Source organism: Anopheles darlingi, chromosome 2 (assembly GCF_943734745.1).
Source record: "Anopheles darlingi chromosome 2, idAnoDarlMG_H_01, whole genome shotgun sequence".
NCBI classification, from domain to species: Eukaryota; Metazoa; Arthropoda; class Insecta; order Diptera; family Culicidae; genus Anopheles; species Anopheles darlingi.
Window position 1 is genome coordinate 28286920 of NC_064874.1, and position 12483 is coordinate 28299402.

General features: G+C 50.0%; 4 protein-coding genes across 5 annotated transcripts in view; 3 read left to right on the plus strand and 1 right to left on the minus strand.

The window, feature by feature from the left end:
- Positions 1–953: 953 nt before the first annotated feature.
- Positions 954–5423, minus strand: LOC125949491 (erythroid differentiation-related factor 1). Its single transcript, XM_049676590.1, has 4 exons — positions 5386–5423; positions 2253–5320; positions 1851–2177; positions 954–1764 (listed from the first exon to the last, which is right to left on the minus strand). Exons 1-4 carry the CDS (start codon positions 5386–5388, stop codon positions 1089–1091), a joined length of 4074 nt encoding a protein of 1357 aa, XP_049532547.1. The 5' UTR covers positions 5389–5423; the 3' UTR covers positions 954–1088.
- A 73-nt stretch (positions 5424–5496) lies between these two features.
- LOC125949562 (peroxiredoxin-5, mitochondrial) lies at positions 5497–10625 on the plus strand. Its single transcript, XM_049676699.1, has 3 exons — positions 5497–5602; positions 6137–6460; positions 9731–10625. Exons 2-3 carry the CDS (start codon positions 6335–6337, stop codon positions 10187–10189), a joined length of 585 nt encoding a protein of 194 aa, XP_049532656.1. The 5' UTR covers positions 5497–5602; positions 6137–6334; the 3' UTR covers positions 10190–10625.
- A 135-nt stretch (positions 10626–10760) lies between these two features.
- On the plus strand, positions 10761–11537 carry LOC125949559 (DNA polymerase zeta subunit 2). The gene is made up of 2 exons (XM_049676694.1): positions 10761–10865; positions 10935–11537. Exons 1-2 carry the CDS (start codon positions 10841–10843, stop codon positions 11534–11536), a joined length of 627 nt encoding a protein of 208 aa, XP_049532651.1. The 5' UTR covers positions 10761–10840; the 3' UTR covers position 11537.
- Positions 11538–11789: 252 nt separating this feature from the next.
- The window catches only part of LOC125949493 (transcription intermediary factor 1-alpha), a 43344-nt gene continuing 42650 nt past the window's right edge, over positions 11790–12483 (plus strand). Inside the window, exon 1 of one of the 2 annotated variants that reach the window (XM_049676593.1) lies at positions 11790–11910. The gene's annotated coding sequence lies outside the window, so the exon portion shown is untranslated. The remainder of the gene's footprint in view (positions 11911–12483) is intronic. The other variant, XM_049676592.1, reaches the window with a different exon arrangement.

A 12483-nucleotide genomic window follows, 5' to 3' on the forward strand; every position in this document is an offset into this window, starting at 1 on the left:
CTTTTGAGTTTCTTATTGTCTTCTCTCAGAAGAGCTACTCTTATCGGGTTTATTTTAAATCACAGTCCATTCGTTGATTCCACTGCCCCACACCATTACGGCACTACAATGACCGTGATCTTGAACAAAAATCCCCTCTCAATGACAAAATCGTTGAGTCAACTACTTGTATGCATTCTATCAAGAAGGTCGGTCGTCTGGTAATGGTCCTTCACCTTCAGTAGCACACGATTGAGAATGGGTACTTATTTTTAAATATACAGGGTTCCTTCCAATGAATGTTGTAATACCCAACTTTTCGATTGGATCCGCCATTATTGCAACAGCCATTATGGAACTGTTTTGCATCAGTTACCGCTCTACTTTCTTTGCGCACTAAAAAACGGCGTCTAGAAAGATCATGCCTCATGTTTCACGCATTTCTGTCCATGTACTTGCCAAAACGGCGCCATTCTCGTGGGAAAAAAACAATACGCAGATGAAAGTGCCCTTGAATGTGATCGCTCACCATCACGATGTGATTAATGAGCAGAAAAATGATCATGATATTACCGCCTCGACCGAGATCATAAACACCGAAATACAACAAATGAAAAAGGTGGCCTTCTCGTCTAGCTAATAATAAGTCAGCCGTATTGCGCTTACAATCGGCCAACGAACCGACGACGGTTCTACCAAATGATATCATGCAACGGACACGCTTGTTTCACGAGAAACAAGCTACTTGAAGAAAAAAAAACAAGAATGATGCAGCCCAAGTGGCTCAACCGAAGGGGATCACCATGGTGTACGGAGTTGGGACTTGCGTATGAGGATAGAGATTAGGGGAGGGAGTTGGCATGATGAACGATTTGTTGTCGGTCTAATTTAAACCGTCACGGGAAGAGAGAACATTATTTTTATCGCGCGCAATTAGAGACGTGTACAAAACGCAAAGTGGGTCACTGAAGGCCGTGTTTCATTGACAAAAACCTAACGCATGTTAATCTTCACGATATCGCCAAGCGATCGCGTGTGCCTCTTTATTCGTTTGTTTGATTAGATTCGTGCTGTCCCAGAGCTGGGAATGAGGGCGGGCAGTCAGTTTATTAGCGTTCCTCGTGGTCACGATCGAGATCACATATTTTCCGTAAAATGCAGCATAAATGTAAGGCATACTCTTTGATGAGCGGTTCGACCGCAACTGGTCCAATGCTGACGGCACCAGACGACCCTAGGGGTCCCACCGCATCCCGCCCCGCAATATCTTCCGTGGTGGTGGCGGGGCGCTTTACAAGGGCCACCGCAAACAGAGCCTTGTAGTGTGCGGCATTTCGTTCGTTCACGGCACTCGCTTCCTTCTTGCTGGCCGCGATGAGCGCAAGTTTTGTGAGTGTCCGCAGGATCACCTGGAGCCGCTTTTCAAACAGATCGAGCAGCTTGTACAGCTCCTCGAGTCCTGCCACGTCGGAAGCGGTGGACGGCATATCCGCCACTTGCGTTTTATTGCTAGCTAGCTGTTCGATCGGTGGTAGCGCTTGCTTGCAGAGCTCGAGCGCGACTAGTAGATGGCGCGTTTTGGCCGCCGTTGTTTGCGACTGTTCGCACAGGTACTCCTGGAGGGCGATGCGCTCCATCTGGATTTGTAAAAACTCTTGCGGTTCGGCGAGGCTTTCGAAGGCTTTGGCTGCCTTTTCGTAGTGTAGCTTCGTCAGCTGGAGGACAGTTTTTCGGCGTTGTTCGTCCACGGTCTTCCGGTAGGACATGTGGTAGTAGGAAGCGATCCTGCGTAAACGAGAAGCACAAGCACGGGACAGCATCCGATTAGCATTCTGCGCTTTCGAGGTTATCGATCGCTTGTGGTTACTTACCGGTGATGTATGAGTGCGGCCCGGAAGGAGTAAAGTACCTGTTTTGGGCCACTGTTGTCCTGATCACAGAGCTTCAGTGCTCGCTGCAGCATTTCCACTACCTCCTGCTCAATCTCTTCCGGCGATTGTGCGGTCTTCCCCGGCGGGTTGATCTCACTGTGGTCCTGTAGCTGTTTGGCCAGGTTAAAGGTAGCCGTCGAGAGCTCCCAGCTTACCAGTGACCACAGTTCCGGGTTTTCCTTACGCGTCCCAAGTGTCCCCAAGGCGCGCTGATAGTAACCAAATGCTTCGTGGTAGAACTTCTTCTGCAGAATCACATTGTTTGGTCTGTTGGAGAAATATCCTCTAGTTAATCCTGACTGATCGCAGGTTCAAACGCGTTCTCGCAGAATCCATGCTTACCTTTCTCCAACCAGATGGATGTGCGCCCGGAATCGCATAAACCGTCCCATGTTGCACAGCAAAAAGGCCAAATTGGTTGTATCGGCCACCGCCTCGAACAGCGTCACACCTTTCTGTAGTGAATCGAACGATTTTTTGGCCAACAGTTGATACAGTGGTTCGACCGTTCTATCACCAGTCTTAGCCTCAGTCGATTGCTCCTTCTGCGCCTCCTGCTGTTCACCAGCCTGAGTCTCCCAGTACCGCTGGTACTCTTCCTGTGCCCAGTGCATATATTTGACGCCCAGCTCATTCCGTACGCTGCCCAATCGACGCTTTAGCTCATCCTGTGCGTCCTTACTCGTGGCACAGGCGATCGCCGTTTCGTAGCAACCACAGCTCGTGATCATCAGCTGCTCTACGTTCTCGGTTGGTGTGGGTAACGTATTTTCCACCTCGACCCCGATATCCTTTACCAGTTCTTCCATGATCAACTGATCGACCCGTTTCTCATCCCGATACTGCTCCATATAGCGCCCAATGTTGTCCCATTGTTTGGCCAACTGAAAGAAACAATCACCGGCCCGACCCAGTAGCAGGCCACGCTGTGACGAGACGAACGAGATGTACTTGGTCACTACCTGCTGGCACCGTATCGCCGAGTACAGGTGCCGCAACGTGGTGCCGTAGTTTTGCTGCGCGTACTCCTGCTCGGCCATCGTCGCGTACACCAGACAGGCCTTTTCGAATAGGAGAATCTTTAAATGCACGTTCCACGATTTGATCACACCGATCTCTCCCTTTAACAGCAATGCCCGTGGGTCCTCTTCGCAACTCTGCGAATGCTGAGCGCTTGCTTTCGCCGGTTTCTTTTGCCGTTCCACTGGCTGTTGCTTCCGTTTGGATCGTTTCCGAACCTTGCCAGGAGATACCTTTTCATCCGATTCCACCTCCGTGCCAGCTGGTGCATCGGTAGACGATTCTACGCCATCACCGTTCGACGGTTCCTTCCAGCCCATCGGAATGGGAGACTCTGGGTCAAGGGATGATTCGCGCCGAGTGCTCAGCGGTTCGTATGGCAACGGTATGGCACATTCCGGTTCGGCCATGTTTTGATGTGTTTCCTCGTGAATGATACGGCGCCTTTCGGCTTCCTTTTCCTTCTCGCGCTGCTTCTGCTCCTCGTAACTGTCGAAGTACTGCAAGCACTGCAGCCCGGCGACGATGTGTTGCAGTGCAATTTGGCATCGTTCCGCGGTATTGCAGAGCAAAGGTGCGGGCCGTGAGTTGTGTTTTCCCAGTCCCTCCGCATCCCCCTTGTATTCTTTAAGCGTATCCTTGATGCTCTTGATAGCCGCCTCCAGCTTACCATCACCACCATGGCCGGACGGTGTGGATTCATCGGAAAGTTCGGCTTCAGGTTGATGTCGTTCTTCGCCATCCAGTGGGTCATCCAGTCCGTTCTCCGACGGTGATGGTGTAGTGTTTCGCTCTCCGAACAGAAATGCCGTATCTTCGTCATCTTCCTCGGCCACAGTTGAATTGAACTTGGGTGATCCGGGATCCGTGTCAGCCGGGATGTGCAAATCGGAGAGAATGTAGTGCGATGAGGTAACGATTTGTGGGTATTTCTCTTTCGGCAACAGTTTAATGCAATTGTCGAGCAGCGTACGGATGGCACCTGCCTTCGAGGCGGGCAAGCTGCCACCACCGGCGACGGAGTTTTTCATGTTACGGGCCACGGTGTACAGTAGCATCGCTACCGGTACGGTGAATGGATTCTGTCCGGGACGACTCGATGAACCATCCGCTGCTGCGTCAGCAGTGTCTGTAGCCGATCGTCGTCGTTCTCCATCCGAACCGGATCCTCCGCTTCGCGTTGGCATCGTTCCCGCCAATCCATTCGGTGCATCATCATCACCATCATCCTCAGTGGCGGCCTCGTGTCCTTTGCAGAGGGTTGTTAGATCGTACAGTTTCACCACGTCGTCGTTCCGTGCCTTAAACAACCAATACGTATGGCCTGCCTTCGTAACGTTAGCCTTCAAGAAGGCAAGAATGTTTTGGGCCACGTTCCGTATGAGTTGAGGAGAGAATTCCGAATTTTCCAACCTCGGTAGATCCTCCGTTTTGATCAACTCATAGCGCTGCACGATCCCATCGAGATGATAGCACATGACCACCTCCGGTACGTTGCACATTAGATTGTCCAACCAATAGTCGATCCCGGTGAGCACGTTGATCGGTTTCGATTCATCGCGCAATCGCAGACTGATGCAGGGCCGGTTCGCTCCGCCAAAGATCGGCATATCGGTACCGATTAGCATACGAATATCTTCAAATGTCCAGATAACATTACGATTAAATACGTGGTTCGTTTGCTGTGCATCCGGAAAGTGTTCGTCACGTGTCGGTTCGGGCAGTACTGGACCGGCTAGGGGCAGTGCCTTGTACGGTGCGCAATCGTTCGGTGCAACGATCGGTTCCACACCCGTTCCCGCATCATCGCCCTCCTGAAGACTGTGATAGAGGAACTTGGACGTGAGGTACTTCTGATGGAAGGCTTCGCGCGATTTCGGATGCAGCAGCAGCTTCCGCTCCGTGTCGCTCAGGCTTTTTATAATGTTTTCCACTATAAACGAGCGCAACCATTGCCACTCGCTCTCTTCCTGTTGTAGCAAATACTTGGCCACATCGAATTCGTCGATTAGCAGCGTGTTTTCGATCCGGTGCACGATCATCGAGATGACGCTTTTGCTCGAGTACGGCAGCTTCAACAGTCGCTTGATGTTTTCCGCATCCGATACGACGTCCACTCCGCCGACACAGTCCGGGAACATGTTTGCCATGCGAAAGCTGCTGAAACCGGCCTGGTGCGACAGGAATTGGCCCAAACCGTACGAGTTGGCCGAATTGCTGAGCCAATTCGAGGGCGGCATGTTGAGGTTCGTGTTGCACTTGAGCCTAGCGAACGGTACCGTGCTCTGTACGTTCAGGAACCGCACGATAGCGTTCGATTTCACCTGTAGCCCGTCCGGCACCGACACGGTTGCCACCGATGGGCATCGTTCGATATCTGCATCATCTATCTACAAAGGAAAAAACAAGGTACGTCTCAATATCAATCCGGTGACGCCGGGTTTCGGTTACATACCATCTTTAGTCGCTCCTTAGAACAGCATCGAGCTAGGAATATCTTGTTGTTTTGCCTGGTGCGAGCATGCTGCATGGGTCGCCACCGGATCTCGAGCCCCCAACTCGGGCCACTAACCGATAGAGTGGTGTGCGTGAACCGGCTTTGAATCCAACAGGGCCTGCTTGTTGTGCAACTCGCGACGATAGTGATTTCCAGCAGAAATCGTTCTAACAAGGTAAAGATCTATTATTTATCAGATTTAGCGCTGCTCGTTCGCTTCACTTTGTTGCAGATCAATTGTCAATGGAGTTACATTCCTCGAAAGAAAGGGCCTGAATCCGTTTTCCACTTGATTTTTGCTTTTTGCGTTCGCTACGTCGTTGTTTTGTAGTGTTTTGGTTCTAGCGCTAGAACAAGACAGAACCAACCAACCCCCCTCCCCCCCCCCCCCTCCCTCCTCCGCATCGACCACCGGACAAGCGGTATCCTCTACCGCCGGAAGATTTCCTGTTGCGGGGGGTGTTGGTGGGCAGTGCATTAAATATTCATTACCGAATGAAACCAAAAATTATATGCTCGCTCAATCCCCTGGCGAACGATATTGGCTACATGAATAGGCTCCAAAAACAAGAACCCGAACAAGTGAAATGGAACGAGAGCGAATGAGGGAGCGAGCGAGCGAGAAGAGTTACCAACACGAAGCACCGCATGCTTGATAGAATCCTTTTTTCATGTTTTCCTTTTTTGCCTCTTTTGTTTATTACTCCAGAGCCGCGTTGGATCGAAGATAGCGCGTTCCGTGAATCGCGTCGTCGTCGCTGCCTTCTTCCTGCTGGTCGTATAGCGCACCGGAACACAACCGCCGCTCCCGTAGCTCCTGGCAACCGGTTTTTTGTGCTCCAACTGCCCCCCAAACGAGCGCTTCCGCCCACCGTTCTCCAAGCAACCCAGCCTTCCAGCGTGTCCGATGATTTCACTCGTGCGACCGTCGTGTGTTCGGGTCCTCATTAAATCCTCTGTTCTGAACCGGTGCGGACGTTCTCAACTCGGTGCTGCTGCTTCACTGCATACTACGAAGATGGTGCAAATTAAGGTAACATTCTGCCGTGTCTGTTCTGTTTCGTCGTGGCCGAATGGCGTTTCGGTGTGTGTTGGTGCGGTGATTGTTTTGCGATTAAATGGGAAAATTACATAATATTGATGGACCCGCTGTTGCTGATCTCGGCATAACGTGTTTTGTGGTTTTAGTGGAAATGACCCGGACCCATATCAGGTTGAAAAGGGTTGACAGAAAAGCCGGAAGCAGAAGAGAAGAAGAGACTATTTCGAGCTCATTCGAAGTATGCATCGTGGCACGATCGCCCTAACCTTAACCTTCAACTCCACGCGTTAGAGACGTGGGGGTGATAGTAGGGAAAACCATCTTCCCCCCCATCATCGTAATCGGATTTGGTTGATTCGTGTCGGCGGGGCTAAGGTGTCTACCGCAGTCAAAGCTACACGATTTATTGTAAACCAAATATGGGATGGTACGTGTGTTTGATCTGAGTAACCATGACCTACTTTGATACTGTTTAGTAAGTAATTCTCCCTCTCATATTGCGGCATTCCCGAGGGGGATTCGAGTGTGCACGGGGAAAATCGCATCCCATGCGGCCTTGTTCTCCGTTGGGAAGTGCGTCCATCAACTCGCGACCCGGGGTCGAGCCCTCGGCTGTTTGCGGTTCCATTAGCAATCCAAATAAACCCTTTCAACGCTTACTTTTGAGGGAGTGAGAATGTGCGAAAAAACGCCGCCGTTTTTCACATTCAGCGTCGATATCGCCCCATCTAGGAGGTCGTAAGAAGACATTACGTGGTGGTGGATCGTTTTCATGGCTTGGCTCTTTTCTCAAAACCCCCAAAATACCCCAATCAGCAACAGCATCGCGTACGCACGTTCTTTCTAATTGACGCATTCTTCACACTCCGCCAAATGACTTGCCACGACTCGCCGCCAACGACGACGACGACAGCCTCGACGAGGGGCGCACACGTTTCCGCGATCGATACTAACGAGCAAAATTTATGGTGAGAGAGGGGGCGTACGTAACATATGTGTGCCATAAGCCACAACCATGCCGCATCCTGAGGCCTTGATACGCGCTAGGGGTGCCACAACAGCTGTAGGTGCTCTCGCCATACCGCCAGCCATTCCAAAACCACCAAGTGAACGCGGTAGAACGAACTAGCGGATCCTTTCGGGGAACGAAAAGCAAGAAAAAAGTTCTTGAATGTTTGTGCTGGTCGAGTGGCATCCCCAACCCACCTACCCACATGATGGGGCGGTCAACAAGCCACTAGACGGTTGGGGATCTGGAAACTTTCCACTCACTAATAATGCAACAAGAAACACCAACTGCCGGCAGATGAGATATACTGCCAGCACATACAAATATGATGATGATGATGATGATGATGATGATAATAACGGGTGTAATATTATTCTGTCGAGTGTGTCCTTTGCGGGTGGTGGCGTCTGGTCTGACCCTACCACCGGTAGCGCGGTGAAGTTTGCGTGCTTCCTCAAAATGGAAGGTATTATCTTAGGCTTAAGGTCTGTGGGTTAGACAGTTTATTTAACCTTTCTTCCGGTTTGTTAGCTCCGTCAACATACAGCAGAACCGAAAAGGCCAGCGCCGGAGTGTGCATTCCAAGTAGGCCACTTTGTTTTCGTTGCTGTTCCCAGCTGGATAGCTCAAGCGGTAAAAGTTCCGGTAGAACAAAATTTAAACTTTCCTAGCCTTCTATTTGCTGTTAATGCCAGGCAAAGTTTAGCCATAACATATCCTTCCCGACCAGAAGTGCCATGTGCGTTGGTTTGAGTTTGGGAAGAAACCCGTTGGCACCGATCGTTTAAACAACTTTACTGATAGATATTGCACTGTGGCCAAGGGATGCTGCTGGTTAGTTTAGTTTAACAAAACTTTCTAATTAGTTTTGTGCTGAAAGGTGGATCCCAAACTTGGTCGGTTTCTTTTAAACCTTTTGCCTATCCGCAGAGTAAACAGAATGTTTGAAGTGGTTTGCGCTCTTTAAATACGTCGTATAGAAACAATTCCAATCCAACGAACGAATTTCCTAGAAGAAGTGCGTGTAGAATATCCTCACGTTTTGGTGCTGTTCCCGCCGTGGCTCATCTCCTAACCAGTTAGCATAATGCTCCTTCAATGGAATGGGCGGACCCGGGAATAACATGACTTGCAGGTTGTTGTATAAACGGTCGCTTGTTGGGACTTAACCCGACTCAAATTACGCAAAACATTTGCTGGGGATAAGGATTCTGCTTTTCGTGTCGATGATGGCCTGAAACACTTGAGCGAGAGCGCGCCCCACTGTAAACGGCTCAACAACCCAACCCGCTGCCTTTGGATGGTGATGGTGGGGTAAGGTCTCTTTCGGGTTGGTAGTATATGGTAACGCCTATCATGTGGTGGCTGTAGCCGGCTTACGGTCGTTCTTCGCCGGTAATGATAGCTCGGTGACGGTGGCTTAGAAATAAAGCAATGAAATCTACGTAATGAATTGCGGTCGATGGTTCGGATTATCAGGATCGGCATTCAATTATGTTTTACTCGGCATCACCATTCACACTTGACACTGATGCTGTTGAGACTGCGAGTGGAGCGTATGAGGGGCGAATGTAATTAAGATGCATACACATTACGGCGGAATGAATAGGAGAGCACTCGTGTTCTACGAAGCTTCTATAATGGGTTCAGCCCACAGAACGATTCATTAAAACTAATACCCGCCCATCGTTGACCTACGACGACACGGTTGGTCCCCGATATGAGACAAATGGGAATTAATGGGTCCAAAAGGGCTGATGGGTCTCGTTACTGCAGTCACAGCCCTCGTTGTGGACCCACAGTTTGTGGGTGGAGGGCAAAGACATGAAATATTTATTGGTTCATTTGTTTCAGCAACGGGCAGGGGAAGCGCGAGGGTCTTTCAAAAAGGATCAATATCACTAACTCAATGGCCACAATATTTGGGTATTTTGAAAAGCTCTCAGGCACCGAGAAATCAATATTTCAGGGCACGTGCGAGGTATTATATGCGTCCTTTACGAGGGTTACGACGCACTGTGTGGTAAATGGTCTGCAATAAATCGAAATCGATCTCCTCGGCTCCCCCCAACTGCCCAGCGATGAAGCTATGAATTATGTGTTTAATGACCGGTGATCATACTTTTATGCTTCTTCTGTCCAACTTTATGTAGGCTGATGTTTTGCCCTTCTCCACATGCTTGCTTGTATCTCTTGACACTGTACTAACATGCGCTCATTCGTTTACTTTTCTTCTCTCCAACGCAACGCAGGAAGGCGATAAGGTACCGTCGGTCGATCTGTTCGAGGACTCACCAGCGAACAAAGTAAACATTGCGGATCTGTGCGCCGGCAAGAAGGTGATCCTGTTCGCCGTACCTGGTGCCTTCACGCCCGGTTGCTCCAAGACGCATCTGCCAGGTTACGTCGAGAAGGCGACCGACCTGAAGTCGTCCGGTGCCACCGAGATTGTTTGCGTATCGGTGAACGATCCATTCGTGATGTCAGCCTGGGGCAAGCAGCACAACGCAACGGGCAAGGTCCGCATGTTGGCCGATCCAGCGGCTGCTTTCACGAAGGCACTCGATCTGGGTGCCGATCTGCCACCGCTCGGTGGTCTACGTTCGAAGCGCTACTCGATGGTGGTGGAAGATGGTGTGGTTAAGTCGCTGAACGTTGAGCCTGATGGTACCGGTCTGTCGTGCTCGTTGGCTGACAAGATTAAGCTGTAAGCGCCGACTGCAGTTGAGTGGCCATGATTCACCTTTTAGAACTATCCTGTCCTGATGACCAAGCGACCATCCGCAGCCATACCGCACATCTCAAACATTCGCCAGAAACGCAGCACCTATCTGCTGGCACCCAGGTGCATTACCTGTTACACACGCACAACACACCACACCCACACCCCTGCTCGTGCGGTGGAACAATCCCAGTAGATTCTTCTGGCTTAGGGTAGAATAACAAAAAAAAAAAACGAAAAATTGTTGCAATCAAAATTCTAAAACTTCTACTTATCATAGGCTATGCCAAGGCCAGGTTGTTTCCATTATCTCTAGTTGTTAATAGGCACATCTCTTTCCGCAATTCGAAGCAGAGTAGGGAACATATTGAGTCAAGCAAAAGAGCAAATAGGTTGAAATTAACTCCACAATAAAGTAAAAACACAATCACCAATTTTTGTGCAAAACGTGGTTGCAACGGTTTTGATTTGAGGAAAGAAATCTGGTGAGAAATAATGGCCGATCGCCCATTCTTCTCACTATTGGTGAGATATTCGTTATGATTTTCGCCGGTTTCGCCCGTAAACAAATTGGTTGCGCGCCCGTTTTTTGCCGGCACTAAAAAGTTGTGTTTTGTGAACCGTGTACTAGGAAAACGCGATGAGTGCTCTTACGAAAAATCTAGGTAACTTTGGACGATGCGATCACCCCGACGGTTCCGGAATCTCTCTCATATCAAGCGGCTTATTTGCAGAAAATGATGCCATCATAGAGATGTTGGAAATCTACATCAACTCCATCCTGTACAAGCGCAAGCTCTACCCGGAGGCCGTATTTCGGGTTCGCAAAGCTTACAACATCCCAATCTACGTTTCCATCTATGAGGCGCTAAACAAGCACATCGCCAGCACCTTACAAACGGCCCGGGAACTGAATCGAGCCGGAAAGTTGCACCGTCTGGTGATTGCGATTCTAACGAACGGACAACCCTCGGAGAGCTACACCTTCCAGTTCGATCATCAGGGCTTTGCGCTCGAGAACGACGAGAACATGATCCACTTCGAGGAGGAAGTTCGCAAATCCTTGCTCTCGTTGGATGCTCGCATGAAGGACCTACCGACGCTGGACGCCGAGCGGGAGAACACGACGTTCAAGATATACCTGCAGTGCCCGGAGTCGGCTCACGTGCAGATTGCCGCTCATCCACGGCTTTCTAGCTTTCCGTTCGTAAAGGAAAGCATCACCTCACAGCCGCTGGAGGAATCCAAGGTCCAGCTGCTACCGGTGGTGCACACGAAACACACTGGAGTTGATATATTTGTCGAGGAGCACGTTACGAGCGTGCTGGATAAATAAAGCGTGTTTTTATGTGAAATTTCGTAAATGATTTTTGAAGAAAAGCGCGGCGCAGACCGAGAGTTGCATTTTGAACAAGGATTTTTCCCCAGGAACCTAGCTCAGGCATACGTCCTGGAGGCATGTGAAGTAGTGAACTTGAGGATAATAAACGGATTCGGGCGAGAATTGGAAGTTTTTAGAAAAAAGAATGAAAAATTTTGACAGCAGAAGTGGATCTCACTACACTACCACCATCAAATACGGATTTTCTGGAGAGGTTTCGAAGGCACAAGACGCGTTCTTCGCATCTCGCCGCGGATTAATTGAAAAGTCGTGTCCTGCGTGGGTTAGATACCTCCGTGTTGACGAAATCGTGCGTTTATTGCTTAAGGGTAAGTGGCAAAACGGGAGGAGCATGTTTGACCACCGTTCGTGCGTCCGTGCGTGAAAATCGTGAGGTGAATGGCGTGAGAAGCAAAAAGAGTTGGTTAACCTCCGGAGGGCAGGGAAGGGGGTGGTTCTCTCGATTAGAAAGCAGCGAGATACGCGTTGATCCGTGCTCAGGTGAAGCGATACTTTCACGGGAAAATCTTCCCAGCACCTAACATAAGCCGTGTGCGTGTGTGTACGGTACGCCTGCTATCCAAGTCTGGTGGCGATCGTCTCCGCCGTCGAAATTGAAACCAATCAAAAAGGCATCGACGAAGGTCAGCATAGATTGAAGTGCTGAACCAGATCTCTGTTCGCAGCAGCCTCTGTGGTGTGTTCCCGAGTCAACAAAACCTGTAGGCAAACGCCAACAGCCGTCCCGAAATTGGCATAAGTTCGCTCTGTTCCGGTAGTGCATTTAGTGAAAGCGTAATGAAAACGCAACGTCGACAGCGTCGTTCAGGATGCCATCATGTGACGAAGAGCATTGCGTTGTTTTGAGGGCGCCCGCTCGGCAAAGTTTGGCAAAGTGGCGA